Below are 18,660 nucleotides of genomic sequence, written 5' to 3' on the forward strand. Positions count from 1 at the left end.
TCCATGTTGGGGTAAACCATGATAAGTATGTCTTATCGATCTCGGGACGCATGAAACCCCATTGTAACTTTTCAATATCTGCACTACACAGCTGCAAAATTCCTACTTGGCCTGTAGATGGTAGCCCAGATATCAAAAATTCTCACTCCTGCCCTCAAGTGATCATCTGGATGTTTGCAGCCCAATTTGCCAGTGCTAATCAGTGATTAACTAGGAACAAGCTAACCGGATTATGCAGGGGGCATGTTGCAAAAACCAGTTAGTTAGTTCCAAGGAAGGAAACAATTTTCAGTATCTGAAAAGAAGTTCAAAGATTATTGCGTGTCTCTTAAAACTGCCCCATTGATTTTCAAAGCACGGGTTATTAGCAGCTGCAGCCGTCACTGTTGCTCCCTCTGGCATCAAGAGCTAAAAAAAAAAAAATGCCATAGAGCCATGGTGCATCAGCCTAAAGTGCCTGCTGTACCCACCCACTGCTGGCCAGCTGTAAATACGGCTTTTTAGGAGCCAGTTTAATAATTAAGTCCTGAGGCCGTGCAGCGCAGTGGCCAGGACAAGGGAGATGCCCACGCAGAGCAAAAGCTTTTGCCTTTGAAAGCAGCAGGTGCAAAACACCTGCCAGGCCACTAAAAATAGTAGGGGATAAAAGCCTGATTATGTTCTTCCTTTCCAAAGGTTAAATTTAAAAGAAAAAGAAGGCAGCTGGTCTTTAAAAGCTAACGCTGGTGGCCATTTTTGTGCTTTTTTGCAATGGACAGGAAGTTTTTTTTTAAATCCCATTTATATCCCGCCCTTCTCCGAAGACTCAGGGCGGCTTACAATCTAAAAAGCACAAATCAAATGTGCTTAGCAGTAGCCTTCATTCTATGTATATGCCTGCTAATTGGCATATACATTGGCCCTTTTATGACTTGTAGACTTCAACTCCCAGAATTCCTGTCACAGAATCCCCATGGTCCTATCATAAAAAAAATTGGGCATTTGGCAACCAGTATGTATTTACGCGGTGGCTCAGTGGGTTAGGACGCTGAGCTTGTGGATCAGAAGATTGGCAGTTTGGCGGGTCGAATCCCGAGTGCCGCGTAACAGAGTGAGTGCCTGTTACTCGTCCCAGCTTCTGCCAACCTAGCAGTTCGAAAGCACGTAAAAATGCAAGTAGAAAAATAGGGACCACCATGGTGGGAAGGTAACAGCGTTCCGTGTGCCTTTGGCGTCTAGTCATGCCGGCCACATGACCACGGAGACGTCCTCGGACAAGCGCTGGCTCTTCGGCTTTGAAACGGAGATGAGCACCGCCCCCTAGAGTCAGAAACGACTAGCACACATGTGCGGGGGAACCTTTACCTTTACCTTTATGTATTTACAAGAGTTGCAACATCCCGGAGTCACGCAATTGCTATTTGTGAAGTTCCCAACCAGCTTCCAACAAGCAGTCCATGGGGAAGTTGGATTTGCTTAATGGCTACATGATCCGCTTAACTGCTCTGATTCACTTAACAACCATGGCAAAACAAAAAACAAAAAGACCATAAAATCCGGTGCAACCCGCTTTGAACGGCCACTTATCTCATCAGTGGAAATTATCTCATCAATGGAAATTATCTCATCAATGGAAATTTTGGTCCCAATTGTCAAAAGTCGAGGACCACCTGCACATCCCTCCAACTCAGTTCTCCCCCTTCCTCGGATTTTTAGCCATTTAACTGGAAGTTAATCACTTTGGGTCCTCCAACGAGCAATTATCCCAGCCCATCAGTTCCATTTTGGACTCTCTGCCTGCATCCTCCTCCTTTCATATTTCCTGCGTTCCATTTTGGAGCATCTTTCTTTCTTTTCTTTCTTTCTTTCTTTCTTTCTTTCTTTCTTTCTTTCTTTCTTTCTTTCTTTCTTTCTTTCTTTCTTTCTTTCTTTCTCTCTCTCTCTCTCTCTCTCTCTCTCTCTCTCTCTCTCTCTCTCTCTCTCTCTCTCTCTCTTTCTTTCTTTCTTTCTTCTTTTTTTTGTATGAATGACCAGGCGTGCCCGCGTCTTGGCAACCGAAGCAGCCTCTCTTCGGCCTCCTTTTTGCGCACCGGTTGCGCATCCAGCCTGGAGAGATCCCGTGGAACGCCCAGGGCGCCTGGCCCCGGCTTTCCATGCGTACCTTGGCAGGGCCGGCCAGCGCGGAAGGAAGGAAAAGCGCCCGGAGTCCGAAAGGTGCCTCTCGGCCGCCCTCCAGCTCCAGGTCCGGGGGCGCATCGTCCTCCCGGCGCGGCCGCTGGCCCCTTAAAAGGGCTTGTGCGTTGCTCCGCGCAAGGGCGGCTTTGCGCAAGTCCGCATCACCGGTAGATTCCCCTGCTCGGGACTTCGGCCCCGATGGCCGCGGCCAGAGTCTCCCCGCTGGAGTCGGACAGCGGGCTGGAACTTGACCTCCAGCTGAGCCCCTTGGTCAGCCAGCCCTTGCGGAGACCCCTGCGGCAGAAGGAGCAGCTGCGGCTGCTGAACGACCGCCTGGCCGCCTACATCCAGCGCGTGCGGGCCTTGGAGTCGGCCAAAGCGGCGCTGCATCTCCGCCTGGGCCGCTGCGAGGAGGAGAGCAGCCGCGACTTGCAAGCCCTGCGCACCAGCTACGACCAGGAGCTGGGCAAGGCGCGCCGGGCGCTGGAGCAGCGGGCCCTGCAAGAGGCGGCCTTGCAAGCGGCGGCGGACTCGCTGCGCGAAGAGCACCGGCAGCTGCTGGCCAGGTCAGTCCCCCCCCCCGGTGAAAAGCGCTTTTCAAACGGCCGGGTTTCCCACGGAAACCACGCGCGTTCCCGGAGAAGGGAAACGCGGAAGGTTGGGGCCCAGTTGCTCACACCCCCCCACACACACACACCCCTCCTTGGCCCGGCCTTGTTGTGGGAAAAAGCGAGCTCCGTTGTAAGCCGCAGATCCCATTTTAGCAGAATGGGATGGTCGGCAGCGACACCCAGAAAAGGAGCTGAGGGGGTTGGGGGGGTTTCACACAACATGCTAAACCCTTTGCTTCGTTTTCACCCTTGGGCTAGTAGATAACTTGAATGAGAGCCTGTTTGATGGCTTAAAACGCTGGCCTGGAAACCAGGTAGTGCTGAATTATTCTAGGCCTCCATACCCTTGAAGGAATGGGTAGGAGAAAACTCTATGTGGTTGCTAGGAGTAGACCCAACTTAGTGGCACATGAGAAAACTCTGCATGGTTGCTAGAAGTAAGACCCAACTTAGTGACACAATCTACCAGTAGGCATAAAAACTGGCTGAAGGTTTTTCCTATTTGTAACCACAAACGCTACTTCTGTTGGTAACCAATCCTGTGTAAACCTATTCAAAGCCAGTCCCTTTGGGCATTAGCACCCTGGGTTGAATTTCTTTGCATATGCTTTGAATCCTGGCAGCAAAACTCAAATCATTCCTTTTCGAATTAGGCATTCCATGATTACCTCATTAGCTGTTTAATCTGGCAAATGCAAGCAGAGTTTCTGATTTGCCAATTTGGGATATGCAAACTAAGCTCTCTCCAGACTGGAGAATTGTGGACAAATAAAATGTTAAATATTTTCAAATTGTGATGTTGTTTAAAACAGATATAACTTCATTGTGAGTTGGTAAATATTAGGAAAATAGCTTTTTTTTTCTTCCCCAATGACAATCTTGAAAATAAGGAGAGACCCTGAAGCAGGGGTCTTCAAACTTGGCCCTTTTGTGACTTATGGACTTCAGTTCCCAGAATTCCTCAGCCAGCATGCCTGGCTGAGGAATTCTCGAAGTCTACAAGTCATAAAAGGGCCAAGTTTGAAGACCCCTGCCCTGAAGCTTCCTTGTCACTCAGAAGCATAGTATTTGGAGGTATAGTCTCTCTGAACATGGAGACACTAACAAGCCCAGCATTGGCTGCGTGTTCTACAATTCTCGGCTCTTCACTTGACCTCCTTCCATTTCTCTCTCTCAAAATTACGTTTCAAGGACACCTAAATCAGCTGCTATCCATCCCATCTGGTAACAACCCGTTCTTAAAGAAGCAACGCCCCATCAAACCAGAATGGGGTTTTCTGGCTAGCCATGATGATCTGCAAACCAGAATTTTAGTGGCTTTGAATCTAATCAATGCTAATTTAATATTCCATGTTGTAGAATATTGTGTGAATGTAGCCATTGTGTGTAGCAACTAACCTATCGGGGTAGGACTAGATTATCCCATTATATTTGTTGCTTTCTCATCCAAAATGGATCGTGGGTCGATAATAAGGGCATCTTAGATTTAATTCCTGACATCTCCAGGGAAAATCTAGATCTGGAGGGTGGGGGGAAAAAACGTTTGTAATTAACTAATACTCAATAAACCTAGGCTGGATGAACTTGGTGAGCTGCTTTTTCATTGTACCAGGCCATGGTTTATTAAAACAATTGTGACACCATTAAGCCCATAAACCATGTTTTAAAAACCACAGTGCCTGGGTTCACATGACAGCTTGCTTGTTAGGAAACACTTGGCTAGGCAGACCGGGAAGAGGACTCAAGTTGGTGGGATTAATGCCATTTTTTTAATCCCATTTATATCCCACCCTTCTCCGAAGACTCAGGGCAGCTTACAATTTAAGCACAAACCAATGTGCTTAGCAATGTGTTTAGCCTTGATTAGCACAGCCACAAGAGATCCTGGATTGAACCTCCTAAGCTTCATAAAACCTTACCTATTCCCAAGAGAAGGCAAGCAGTCTAGGGAGATTCCTGTATTGTAGACAAAATGCAATAAAATACCTTGAACTCTACATGTGTGGATCCAGTTGTTTGCACCTGACATTGATGCAATATATATGATCCTGGCCTGTTAAAAACTGCTGGAAATGCTATCAATAAAATACAAATACCCCGTGCCTCTACTGATTGCCTAGCTCAGGGGTCTTCAAATTTGGCCCTTTTATGACTTGTGGACTTCAACTCCCAGAATTCCTCAGCCAGGCATGCCTGGTGCACCAGTTGCAACCCTACCTGGACCGAGATGCCCTACGCACAGTCACTCATGCGCTCGTGACCTCCCGCTTAGACTACTGCAACGCTCTCTACATGGGGCTGCCCTTGAGGACCACTCAGAGGCTTCAGCTGGTGCAGAATGCGGCTGCGCGAGTTGTGATGGGGGTTTCCCGATACTCCCATGTAACACCTCTACTCCGCGAGCTGCATTGGCTCCCGGTTGCCCTCCGGGTGAGATTCAAGGTGCTGGTGATGACCTATAAAGCCCTGAATGGCTTGGGTCCGGGATATCTGAGGGAACACCTGCTGCCAGCATCAAGTTCCCTTCGTCCAGTGCGCTCCCACAGAGAGGGTCTTCTCAGGGTGCCGCCGGTAAAAGATTGCCGGCGGATAACACCCAGGGGGAGGGCCTTCTCAGTGGGTGCACCTGCCCTCTGGAACCAGCTGCCCGCGGAGCTGAGGACTGCCCCCGACCTCCGTTCATTCCGCCGGGACCTGAAGACCTGGCTCTTTGAGCTCTCTGGCCCAGGCTGAGAATTTTAATTTTAATTGGGGTTTTTATTTTTTCAGGGAGTGATTTAATCTTTTTAATTGTTTTTAACTTTTGTATTCCTTGTTTTAAATACCCTGTAAACTGCCCTGAGTCCTTCGGGAAAGGGTGGTATATAAATCCAACAAAATAAAATAAATAAAAATAAAATAAGTCACAAAAGGGCCAAGTTTGAAGACCCCTGGTCTACCTAAACAGAAAGCATACTCTGGCTGGCTGGCTGAGGAAAGACAGTGGCCCCTGAGGGCCAAAATTCTTCAGTTTTCCTTTCCAGTTATCTTTGAAGATTCTCTGTTGAGGAGGCAGTTGCCATGGACACAAATGCTGATTTAGCATTTGTCCTACCCAACCCAGTAGCAGCCTAGCTTGTCATCCCTGTGTGTCCGAGAGTGAACATAGTGACTGGCCTCACATAATGTATAATCCTGGTTAATTTAACCTTGGTTATTGGAACTGGGTTTTTTTATGGTACAATCACAGGATACTGTGTGATTGATTAGTATATTGTTTAGTGTGTCGCATGGCTCGGACAATACTACTGAAATTTCTTTTATAGATTAGTGAAATATAACTTGGTCAAACTGGAACTCTCTGCTTTGATTTTCTTCTGGGAGTTTAGAGGCTGGACTGGTGTTTCATATTATGCTAAGCTGTGGTTTGTGGAATAAGTACAGAGGGCCGATTCAGACAAATCCCCTAAACGTAACTCGTGGAGTGGATTCGTGGGGCGAGCAAAATAACCAATGCGCACACTTCAGGGTTTGGTGTGCTACACAAACAAGTGATAAGCTAGCATTCCAAAACCAAGCTTGAAGCTCTTTTAGCTTGAAGCTGTTTTGAAGGACATACCTTAAGATGCCAAGGCATCTTCTGATTCATCTCACTTTGTTTGCAGGAACGCTGAAAAAGAAAAGGAATTAAGCTTAGCAGTTGCTCGAGCGAGGGATCTAGATGCTCGGCTAAACTCCAGAGAGGCTGAACTGGCAACAGCGGCACAGACACTGCGGAGTTTAGAGAAACAGCTTCAAGAATCCAAGGATAAGACAGCCTCTGTAAGGGGGTTGTTCATGAGAAATCCCAACTGTCCTGTTAAAATTGTGGGGGCTGGTCTTTTATTATCTGTACTGCATATTTATATTGCTTTGGGTTTTATTTTGCTACGCTGTCATCTCGGAATGGGGGGATTCTGGATCCCACAGTATAGGTAAGTCCTCGACGTACAACTGCAATGGAGCTCAAAATTCCCGCCGCAAAGCGAGACAGTTGTTAAGCGTGTTCTGCCCCCATTTTACCAGCGTTCTTGCCAGGCTTGTTAAGGGAATCGCTGCAGTTGTGAAGTTAGCAACAGGGGTTGTGGAGTGGAATCTGGCTTCCCCGTTGACTTGGCTCGTCTGAAGTTGGCAAAAGGTGGCGATCCCACGATCCTGGGCCACTGCAACCGTTGTAAATACGAGTCGGTGGCCAAGCCTCTGAATTTTGATCACGTGACCATGGGGATGCTGCAACGGTCATAAAGTGTGAAAAACGGTCGTAAATCACTTTTTTCCTGTGCTGTTGTAACTTTGAACGATTACTAAATGAATGGTTGTTAAGTTGAGAATTTTGTATATATGTATGTGCATTTATATGTGGAAGGGAAGAGGAAGAGAGAGAGAGAGAGCTATCTTATGAATTAGGTTCATGAATGATTTAAATTAAGTTGGAAACCAGCAGACTATTAAATTCAGAATTTGGGTTTGATTTCCTTTGTGAGCGAGGTCCACGGAGGCCTACAGTTTTCTGTAACAATTGGAGAGGGGTATTCACAATCCTACCATTTGACTCAAATCCTCTCCCATCAAAAGAGGTCCACAAGCGTGCACTCTTTGATGGCGCTAAAAGTTTCAAAAAAACAAACAAACGATCTCATTCAAAAAGTAAGCTTTATTTGCTTTCCTAACCGCTCCCCTTGAAACACCTTAAATCGAGTGTACTCCTGTTGAGGCCAATGTCTTAATTAAGTTGCTTGTACTCCATAGCTTATGACATTACCTGGCAGTTCTAGTTGGGTTGATGCAATAATGTCCTGATAACACATAGTTGGCTAGAACCGCATAGTACACCAAGCCAAAATAAACTACATTACATATTTTAGGGTGTGAACCTAATCAGTACGACATGCTGAAAAACATGGCAAGCCATGTTTGTTTTATCTACAATTAGTAAGAATAACAAAAGCCTGCCTTATGACCTAAAATGATCTGCCGGAATAGATTTGACTTCAAATAGTTTACCTTGAGGCTATAGTAGTAGGTGAATCTCGACAGACAGGTGATGAGAGTAACTTCACACTCAGTCTTAGCTAAAATCCTAACTCTAACCTTTAGGGTAACTTAAAAGTGTGCAAATGCTTCTTTGAGTATAGTGAATGTTTTGATATTATTATTATTACATAAAACTTTTATTCATAAAATATGAAACCCAGTCAACGGAACACTCAAATTGACTGGCACTAATGTTGACACGAGTTGCTGCCAGCATCCTAGGTATCAACCAGTTGTTGTTGTTGTTGTTGTTGTTGTTGTTGTTGTTGTTGTTGTTGTTGTTGTTATTATTATTATTATTATTATTATTATTATTATTATTATTATTATTATTATTATTATTATTATAGCTTAAGGAGCTGCTGAAAGGTACCAGGAATGAACTTCAGAATGAGAAGCTGAAAAGTGCAGACTTGGAAAATCAAGTGAAAACTCTCCAAGATCAAAAGGCATTTCTGAAGAGCTTCCATGAAAATGTATGTATGTCAGTCTAAAATGCCAACTTGATCTATTCCGTTAACAGCTTCAGAACTTGTACAAATAATTTGAAGGGACATCATCTCCCCTGCGCTCTTCCCAATTGTAATGGAAAATAACTTTTGTGATATATATATTTTTCTGCCCATCAGGGCAAAAGCTGACCAGGTTGTAAGCATAGGGACTGTCTATGGAGGTGCTCAGTCATCCAATCTATGGTTGTCCCAAAGGTGCTTTTCAAAAGGCAATTGGACTTTTCTTATTTTTTTTCCCCTTGAAAAGGTTTCACATCTCATCCAAGAAGCTTCTTCAGTTCTGACTGAACAGTGGCGGGTGGATGGATTTATATTCCTTGTAGTCATCTGGTTGTCGAGACTCTTTTCGGAGTCATTGAGGCCACTCGGAGGTTTATCAGTGCCCTCTGGATCACCTGAAGAGTGCACATGGGTGTGGAAACTTCTTGGAACTGCTGAAAGGATTGTGTGGAAGACAGGAGATAGGTGATGTCGTATCCCCCCACCCCCATTGAGAGAGAGAGAGCTCTTGAATCTTAATGCTGATGGCCTCTTTGACTCCTCTTTCATACCAGCGGTCCCCTCTGTCCAGAATGCAGACTTTTGAAGACAGCAAAGTCTACACACTTTGGACAGAGAGGACCACTGGCTTACAACACAGTCCTCTCAGAAGTTCCAAGAAAGTTCCACACCCATTTGCGCTATTTGGGTAACCCAGAGGGCATAGATAAAACTCTGAGTGGCCTCAAGGACTCTCTGAAAGAGTACTAACGACAAGGAATATTAAATCCATCTTCCACCGAAGTGAAGAAGCTTCTTGGATGAGAAGCAGAACATCTTCAAGAAAAAAAAAAACAAAAGTCCCCATTGCCTTTTGAAAAGAAAAAAAAAACCACCTTTGGGACTTGGTGGAATTGAACATTCTATGGCAGACATGTCAAACACAAGGCCCGGGGCCCAGATCCGGCCCGTGAAGTGGTTTTATGCGGCCCATGAAGTCATCCTGGAAACAGTGAGGGAATGGCCCCCACTGCCTTGGCCCTGGCCCAGAGACCCTCCTTCTGCCAGAGACCCTCAGATCTGTCCCACTCCTGCCCAGGCCCCCATAGGCACCCTTGATGCGAACGATGTAGAGATGGCCACGCCCACCCAGGCCATAAGCACTCTAGCCACACCTACCCAGCAGGCCACGCCCACCCTGGCCACACCCACCCGGCCCTCTGAGAGCAACCACAATGCTGATGCGGCCCTCAATGAAATTGAGTTTGACACTCCTGTTCTACGGTGTGTTACTTTGGATGGTGTTGCGTTAGGAATGGGAGGGGACGGGAGGGGAATCCAGTTTTGTCTGTTGGATTAAAACCTTTATTGAAAAGTTAACAAAATTCTCCCTCTGCAACACAATTTCTTTAGGAACTCAAGAACAAGAAGCGGTTATACGAGAGCAGGATTCATGGGGTAATGTCTGGCCATCAACAGGAATCTGAAGCTAAACTAATGAAGTCTCTCCAAGAGCTGAGAAAAGAGCATGAACTGCAAATCAAGGAGTACAAAGATCAGGTGGAACGAAATTTCCAGGCCAGAGTGAGTTAAATGGGAAGACTCTTCTCTTAATTAAGGGAAAGGGGGAAAAGTTCTGCTGTCTACTTAACGCTTATATTTCTATGGGCCACTTTCTGAGAAGCCAATGATAAGAAATCTATAACTGTAAAACTCAAAGAATCACCACAGTACAGAAGATCAGCAACCTCTAAAGGCCATTGGTTCTTCATTATTAGCCTATAGGCGTCAGAAGCTGGTTAGATGATCGAGCCTAGTAATTAAATCCATAGTTCAGCTATGGAACGTTGAAGGTGATGATTTGGGGATTGATGTATGGAGAAACAGAGGTCAACAGTTTATACAGGAGAGCATTTAATAAGATTGAGATGAACCTGAAGCCACTGAGCAGAGACAGTGAGGCATATCAAGTTGAAACGTTTGGGGGGGAAATCCTGAATTCAAAATGTCCCTTGGGATAATTTTTTGGATGTCATTTGGATGAAAGGATGGGGAAAAAAAACCCCATGCATTTATTTACAGACGTAAGGAAGTTTCTAAATGGTAAACGTGCATTCTGAAGGTGAGAAAGTTATATTCCTGTTTGTAGGTAGGAATGTGCTCCAGCGAACATTATTATTAACCTACCCTATTTTTGCAGGTAGAAAATGCACTCGTTTCTGCCCAAGAGAAGCATGGTTTGGCTACTTCTGTCCAAGAGGAATTAAAACAAACGAAACTGAAGGTTGATCATCTCAATTCACAGGTAAACTGAAAAAGAAAAAAAAAAGAAAGCAGACCCAGGCAAAACTAGGCATACGCAAGAGCGAGCAGATGCCCCTTGGGTCTTCCGTTAGGAAGAATATTTTATTAGTTTATCAAAATATAAAATACAGGAGTACAAAGAAAAATAAGGGAAAAATAAGGGAGGAAAAGGGGGAGAGAAAAAGTTGTGGTGTAAAGGGGGAAAAAAAAGCATTGATTTCTGGTTCCTTTTGATGTAGCGGAATAAGGTAGCGACCCAAACCGTCAGTGTTTTGCTTTTAGGTAAGAGTCTATCCAGGTAGTCCTCGTTTTACAGCCGCAATTTCTGTTGCTAAGTGGGACGGTTGCTAAGTGAGCTTTGCTCCATTTTACAACCTACAGTTGCTAAGTGAATCACTACAGATGTTAAGTTAGACCCTTGTGACGTGAACCTGGCTTCCCCATTGACTTTGCTTGTCGGGTTTTGTGACCTTTCGTGGTCGTAAGTCGCTTTTTTCAGTGCTCTTGTAACTTTCAAATGGCCACTAGATAAACTGCTGTCTAGCCCAGGTAGGCCTGGACTTTATTTATTTATTTTATTTTAATCCCATTTATATCCCGCCCTTCTCCGAAGACTCAGGGTGGCTTACAATCTAAACACAATCAATGTGCTTAGCAGTAGCCTTCATTCTATGTATATGCCTGCTTATTAGGGCTCTCGCCCCCCCCTCCCCAAGCGGCATTATTACAAAGTCAGCTTATTGCCCCCAACAATCTGGGTCCTCATTTTACCGACCTCGGAAGGATGGAAGGCTGAGTCAACCTTGAGCCTGGTGGGACTCGAACCTGCACTAATTGCAGGCAGCTGGTGTTACTTAAGGAGGCATTAGCCCACTGCTCCACCAAGGCTCTGGACTTACATTCCTATAACAACGAAACCAATCTATTTGGCAAAAGCCAACATGAACGTTTCAGCTTTGATTTGGGGTCTGTTGGGTCTTCTAAAAGAGGGGTCTGGTCTTAGAAAGAGCCTCTCCTCGGCTCTCTCGCTCAAGCCGGATGTGCCTAACCTTAAAACATTTCTGTAAAACCCAAGAATGCCCAGTTGGAAGCCAGGATAAAAGAGCAGGAGACTAAGATCATGGAACTACAGAAGGCGATCGATGGTGAACGTGATTTTTCCAGAAGATGCCTCGCTGAAAAAAATAGGGAGATGGCGCAAATGCAGCAGCAGATGCAGTCTCAGCTGGAGGAATATGAGCATCTGTTGAACGTGAAGCTGGCCCTGGACTTTGAGATCAATGCCTATAGGATGTTGCTAGAAGGAGAAGAAAAACGGTAAGCTTGGAAATCTCCCCTCAATAAGTAGAGGGTTTTTTGTTTTTGTCTTTTAATTGACCAAGAGCTGAAGGCCAACCAGTTTCACCTCCGTCCATCCCCAACTCCTGTTTAAGAGAACTTGGGCAGAGAGATCTTGGATTCTTCTGCTCCTTCGTCTCCGTGAGTGTTGTGACTCAGGGCCAGCCTGTGGGTCCGACAGCCGGCTCCGATGTATCGGATGACTCAGATGAGGGGGAGGAGGGAAACGAACCGGCTGATGATGGTTTGGAGGCTTTGCAGAGCCCTCAGCCGGGGACCTCTTCTCAGCTGCGTGAGCCCGAGAGTGCGGAGGAAGATGACCCACAGCTGGCCCTGTTCAAGGACGCCCGACGCAGGAGGCAGTCGAGCAGGAACAAACAAAGAAAGGCTGCGGGACTCCTCGGGAGGAGGCACAGGGAGACCACGCCCTGAGCTCTCTATAAAAGGAGTGTTTGGGGAGGGGCTGGTTGCTGAAAGCAACTTTTCCGCTTGAGAAGACAAGCTCTAGTGTTTTTGTTAACTGCGTAATAAATCTTGGCAGATGCCTTTTAGCCTTGGACGCTCTCCAGTCTCTTCTTTCTGAATAGGGGTTTGCCTTATTACAAGGCCAGAAGAGGGCTGGTTCAGAACAGTGAGCAGCAGAGAAGGAACTTTGAAGCAGACGTATGAATGAGATAGAACAAGGGTCTCCAAACTTGGCAATTTTGAGACTTGGGGACTTCCCAGACCCAGAATTCCTCAACCGGTCATGTGCTGTGCATGTTGCGAGGCAGAAATGCAGACAAATGGGCAGCAGGAAGGTGGAGCTGTAGGGTTGTTTTTCAAAACCTGTTTATATTGTAAAGAGAAGAGACTTAAGAGCTCTTTGCCTAACTAATTCCATGGGGTGGAAAACAAATCTGGTACAGATAGTCCTCGACTTAACGGCCACAATTCTGCCCAAAATTTCTGTTGCTAAGTGAAACATTCGTTAAGTGAGCTTTGCCCCATTTTAAGACCTTCCTTGCCACAGTTGTTAAACTGAATCCCTGCGGTTGTTAAGTTAGCAACACGGTTGCTAAGGGAATCTGGCTTCCCCATTGACTTTGCTTGTCAGAAGGTTGCAAAAAGGCGATCACATGACCCCGGGACACTGCGACCGTCATAAGTCTGAGTCAGCTGCCAAGCAGGGGTGCTACGACAGTCATAAGTGTGAAAAACGGCCGTAAGTTACTTTTTTTCAGTCCCCTTGTAACTACATAAAATTTTGTAAGCTGAGGACTATCTGTACTTGGGTAGCACGCGGGGGCCAAATTTAATCCCAGAACTGCCCATTGTCTACTCCTTTGATTGACCGTTAGGTTTCTACACTGATTCAAGCTATATTCTCTTAACCCAGTTGTCTTTTTTTTTCCCCTAAGGGTGGCATTTTTGTGTGTCTCCCAAAGATGCTTTTTCACAAGGCAACTGGACTTTCTTGTTTGTTTGTTTTTTTGAAGACATTTCTCTTCTCATCCAAGAAGCTTCTTCAATTCTGACTGCATGGTGGGGAATGGAAGGAATTATATTTATATTCACATTCCTTGCAGACAGCTGGTCTAAAAGAAGGCAAATGACCAGCCGTCTGCAAGGAATATAAATCCTTCCCTTCCCCACCATCCCAGTCAGAGCTGAAGAAGCTTCCTGGATGAGAAGTGAAACCTCTTCAAAGTAAAACAAGAAAGTCCAGTTGCCTTCGTGATAATTGTGACCGGGATGACTGAGAATCTCCGTAGACATTTTTTTGTGTCTTTCTTTGCTAGTTTGAACCTCTCCAAATTCTCCTCCGAAAGTGGGGGACCAGAGAGGAGAAGTGGTGGGAGCTGGACCACCGTAAGTCACACCCAACGCCGCCTCTTGCAAGGAAGGAAACGGAAACATGCTTTGGCCCAGAAACAGGATCACAGCCTGAGCTTCAAAGTGGTCCAGCGAGCTTCCTCATCAAGAAGCATCTCCATAGAGGACATCGATATGGAAGGGAAATTCATCAAAATTAAAAACAATTCTGAACAGGTAAAAACCATTTGTCTCTAGATGTTCAAACACCTGGAGGTTTGTTTGCTTCTGGGAAAAGTTACTCCCGGAACACAGGTAGTCCTGTCAACTTACAAACATTCATTTATTGTTCCAAAATTACAACGGCACTGAAAAAAAAAGGGGGACTTAAGACCGGTCCTTGCACTTAGGACCATCCCAGAATCTCCATGGTCAAAATTTGAGCGCTTGGCAACTAGCATGCATTGATGATGGTTGCAGCATCTCAAGGTCACTTGATCATCATTTGGGACCTTTCCAATCTGGCTTCCGGAAAGCAGAGTCAAAGGGGGAAGCCAGATTCATTTAACAACTATGTGACTCGCTTAACAATGGCACAAAAGGGCTGTAAAATCAAAGTGCAACTCATTTAACAGCTGACTTGCTCAGCAGTGGAAATTCTGGTTCTGGTTATGATTAAGTCAAGGGCTACCTAAAGGTTCTTTTTTTTTGGAAAGAAAATAATGCCTTGTTTCCTTCATGTTTTTCCAAGTTTGGGCTGGGATCATAGTCCCGGAACCCTTAGCAACAGTAATAGAAATATTACTTAAGACTTATATGCTGCTCACTGTGCTTTACAACCCTCTCTAAGCAGTTTACAGAGTCAGCGTTTTGCTCCCAACAATCTGGCTCCTCATTTTAGCGACCTTGGAAGGATGGAAGGCTGAGTCAACCTCGAGCCCCATCAGGATCAAACTCCTGGCTGTGGGCAGAGTTTCCCTACAATGTCGCACTTTAACCATTGAGCCACCCTTAGACATAGAAGTGATTAAAAATACAAAGGGGAGGCTCTATATCCTATTTCTCCCAGGCCCAATTGCCGCCCTTCTAAAGTGGCTTTCTTGGAGTGAAGAGTCATTGTTTGCAAAGAGGATAGATACATAAAGGCAGAAATGAAAGTCAAATGTAATAGAAAGTTTAAGCTATTGCAGGGGTCTTCTTCAAACTTGGCCCTTTTATGACTTGTGGAGTTCAACTCCCAGAATTCCTCAGCCAGCGTTCCAGGCTGAGGAATTCTGGGAGTTGAAGTCCACAAGTCATAAAAGGGCCAGGTTTGAAAACACCTGAGCTATTAGATTAGGAGTGGAGAAACCAAGGCCATTCTCAGCTGCAGAAGCTCACTGGGCAATTTTAGACCTGTTACTATCTCGTAATTCAATTTACCAACAAGGTTGTTACAGTGGGGAAATCTGGAGGAGGCTACTGCCTTAAGCTTCTGGAGGAAAAGCTAAATAGAAATATAAAAAGTGAGACTGCTATCAATAAATGAGCTTGAACACGTGTCCCAAAATGTTCACCTACGCTCTAGGATTCTTTGGCAAAAAGAAGTTAAAAGTTTTTCACCAGGGCTTTAAGATCAATTGTTTCTTAAATGCAACTTTGGGTTGCAGGATCAACTGCTAGGTGGATGGATGGTTAGAAAGCAACATAGAAATGAATCTGACACTATGTACAAGTTTCCTGCTCAATTCATTCTTCAGGCTGGTCAAGTAGTAACTGTGAGTATCAATTCTAATACTCCTCTTACTTACTCTGTGTGTGTGTGTGTGTGTGTGTGTGTGTGTGTGTGTGTGTAAGCCTGCTAGAAGAACTATGCATGTTTGCATTCACATCAGTCAAAAACCATTTACAATCGTAGTCAACTTACGTGCCATTATTTCTTTTCAGGTTTGGAGGAAATGTATGGGTTTAAACCCAACTCCTAGCACCCTAATTTGGGAATCCTCAAAGTTACCTGGAGAGAACATCGGTATTGTCCTCCTTGATGGTGATGGGAATGTAAGTACCAACTTGACTTCATCTAATTATTATTACTCAGAAAGCCAGTTTAGTTTAATGGCTTAAAGCAGGGGTCTTCAAAGTTGGTCCTTTTATGACTTGTGGACTTCAACTCCCAGAATTCTTCAGCCAGGCTGAGGAATTCTGGGAGTTGGTCCACAAGTCATAAAAGGGCCAACTTTGAAGACCCCTGGCTTAAAGGCACCAGCCTAGAAACCAGAAGACCACAAGTTCTGGTTTCCAACTTAGACATTTGGGTCAGTCAGTCACTCTCAGCCTTAAGAAGAACACAAAACTGTTGCAAAGAAAACTGTGTGGGTTTATCCAGGCAGTTGTCAGAAGCAAAGACTAACTTGAAGGCAGAAAAATAATTTTTTTAAAAAAGTTCATCAACATCATCTACTTTCAGGAAGCTGCCGAAGGAATGATCATGTATCTGGAAAGAGGAGAAGGTGATGGAGACATGGAAGAGGCTGCAGAAGAAACCAAGAAACAAATTCATTGCCAGGTACATTTAACTGAATATCTAAATGTTGTTGGGTTCTCCCCTGTTTCTTCTTTTCTCTAGACTAGCCAAACCCACGTCCTGCAGCTGTTCTTCATATGTTTTAGCCTCCAGGCCTTGGATCATCTTCGTTGCTCTTCTCTGAACTTTTTCCAAGGTCTCAGCATCTTTTTTGTAGACCGGTGACCATAATTGGCTGCAGTGTTCCAGGTGTGGCCTCACTAGGGTTTTATAAAGCGGTACTAATACTTCGCGTGATCTTGATTGCATGCCTCTGTTTATGCAACACAGGACTGTATTAGCTTTTTTGGCTGCTGCTGCACATCGCTGGCTCCTATTGGGGTGGAGAAGTTTCCAAAAGTGCAGTAATATACACATTAGTCACCCCAATGGGACCAGACTGCCTCATTCGTGCTAGCAGAAGAGGACTGCTATGGAATTCCAGCAGGTGGGGTCAAAAGAGAAGTCTTTTCCATTGTGGACCTGACTTGTTTGCAAGGCTCTACCACCAGAAGTGAGAACTGTCCCTTCCCTTTTGGCTTTCTGAAGGGCATTAAATGACTGACCCGTTTTTTTCCAGTTGGCTTGGGGCCTCAAGGGGGTTACTCATTGCTGGAGGTGGTTGAGAGTAAGAAGTAACTTACTGTGTGAAGATAAGAGTAAGACGATCTCTCCTCTCCTCTAGTTCTAGGTTCTTTGGCATAGTTTTAAATTTTTTACATTTTCCATTTATCATCTTCTTACGGTTTGTAAGCTACCCAGTGTCACCTCATCAGAGCGGCATACCAATTTAATAAAAAAAAATAGTATAGTAATGTTCTTCTCGCCTCCTTGACATACTCGGATAAAAAAAAAAGAAAAGAAAGAAAGCAGCTACAGGGTTTTTTTTTAGGAATCTTGCAAACTTACCGAAGAGATGAGGATTATCTTTTCCTCTCAGTATTGCTAAGCTGAGTTGTAAACTTGGCTTAGGAGCGCAGCTTGTGTACCAAAATAATTGTGCAAATGCATTAACAACCCTCCAAGCTGGAGATCGTCAAATCTGAGCTGTCCATTTCTTCCTACAGCAGAATCGGACTCACATCTGTCCCATAATGTAACTGGAAGTTGATGCCTTCCTTGAGAAACTTGAAACAGGAAGTCCAGAACTGAAAATTTGCTTCAGATGCTTGACTTCAAGGACAAGATGGCTTGTGGCTCCTAATGGTCAACTGGCGAAAGACTTATATGTAAGGATCTGCACTATTAAGGCAGATGCAACCACCTTTGATTATGACTATCTTGGAGTTGCCTCAGTGAGCCTTAAGAGACCTTCCCATTTTGTGGCCTGCTGTGAACAAGCAAGAAACTCATCTTGCTAAATTAGAAGAAGAGTTAATACACTGTGTTATTTAATCAAGTGCCCGATCCTTGGTTAACTGTTGCTTGTTTTGCACATAGTGTGGCCTTTGGCCAAGAAGTTGGTCAAGCTCCTCATTCCTCTATAAACCGAGGTCTTCCTCCTACACATATCCAAACAGAAGCCTGAGGTGGTACTGAGGTTGCAGTTCTAGCTTTCTTCGATAGCTTGGGAGATGTTCCAAGAAATAGGTCAAATTGAGGAATTCCTTTTGCTCCAATTATATAGAGAGGTTATGTACTACTTGCTTTCTCTTTTCAACAGAACTGGCCATAACAGAACATGCTGGGGATTTGTCTAGGACAGGGGTAGGCAACCTCGGCTCTTTTATGACTCAAGGACTTCAACTCCCAGAATTCCTGAGTCAGCATAGCTGACTGGGAGCTGAAGTCCATGAGTCATAAAAGAGCCGAGGTTGCCTACCCCTGGTCTAGGAGTTACCTAAAGCCAGTGCTGAATTGCAATAGGAAAGAGAGAGCAGGGAAATCTCTGATTATGCTGTCATTCTTTCAAAATGGACCTAAAGAAACATCCAGAGAGAATGCTCAAGTGCCCATAAAATGCAGCCTTTTCTCTCCCAACCGCAGGAGACAAGGAAGTGTGACCTAAAATTCAGAACTATTTAGGACTCTTGTGTTAATGAATGGCCAAAGAATACTTCTGTTCCTATCGGCCTCAATGTAGGATAGGGTTCCTGAACACAATATGTATTTTTTTTCCTGGAAGGATTCCTTTCTGTTGGATTTTCTTCAATAGACACTTTTAGAAAGGGTTAAATTATTAATGGTGGCGGGTTTCTGATATTTTAGCAGATCTAAAGAGTTTGTTGCATTTGCTGTTCAGGTATTTCTAGTTGCGCGTAGGCCTTATTAAAAGGCACAAATCTGGAAAACACTTGCTTTCTGCTAGAGATCTCTCTTTTCTGCTGATGGCTCTTTGCGGTGTTTAAAACAAACTCTGCACAGGATTTGGCAG

The 18,660-nt window shown here is 44.8% G+C and overlaps 2 protein-coding genes across 2 annotated transcripts in view; one reads left to right on the top strand and one right to left on the bottom strand.

Annotated features, from left to right (window-relative positions):
• Positions 1 to 6,386, bottom strand: part of ADAMTSL3 (ADAMTS like 3) — a 157,278-nt gene extending 150,892 nt beyond the window's left edge. The window contains exon 1 of the mRNA XM_081337175.1: positions 6,364 to 6,386. The gene's annotated coding sequence lies outside the window, so the exon portion shown is untranslated. The remainder of the gene's footprint in view (positions 1 to 6,363) is intronic.
• On the top strand, positions 1,072 to 12,189 carry LOC308673397 (prelamin-A/C-like). The gene is made up of 5 exons (XM_081337022.1): positions 1,072 to 3,027; positions 4,272 to 4,291; positions 6,410 to 6,566; positions 9,722 to 9,892; positions 11,688 to 12,189. Exons 1-5 carry the CDS (start codon positions 2,353 to 2,355, stop codon positions 11,931 to 11,933), a joined length of 1,269 nt encoding a protein of 422 aa, XP_081193148.1. The 5' UTR covers positions 1,072 to 2,352; the 3' UTR covers positions 11,934 to 12,189.
• Positions 12,190 to 18,660: the final 6,471 nt, after the last annotated feature.

Source organism: Vipera berus (assembly GCF_964194415.1).
Source record: "Vipera berus genome assembly, chromosome: 12".
NCBI lineage: Eukaryota > Metazoa > Chordata > Lepidosauria > Squamata > Viperidae > Vipera > Vipera berus.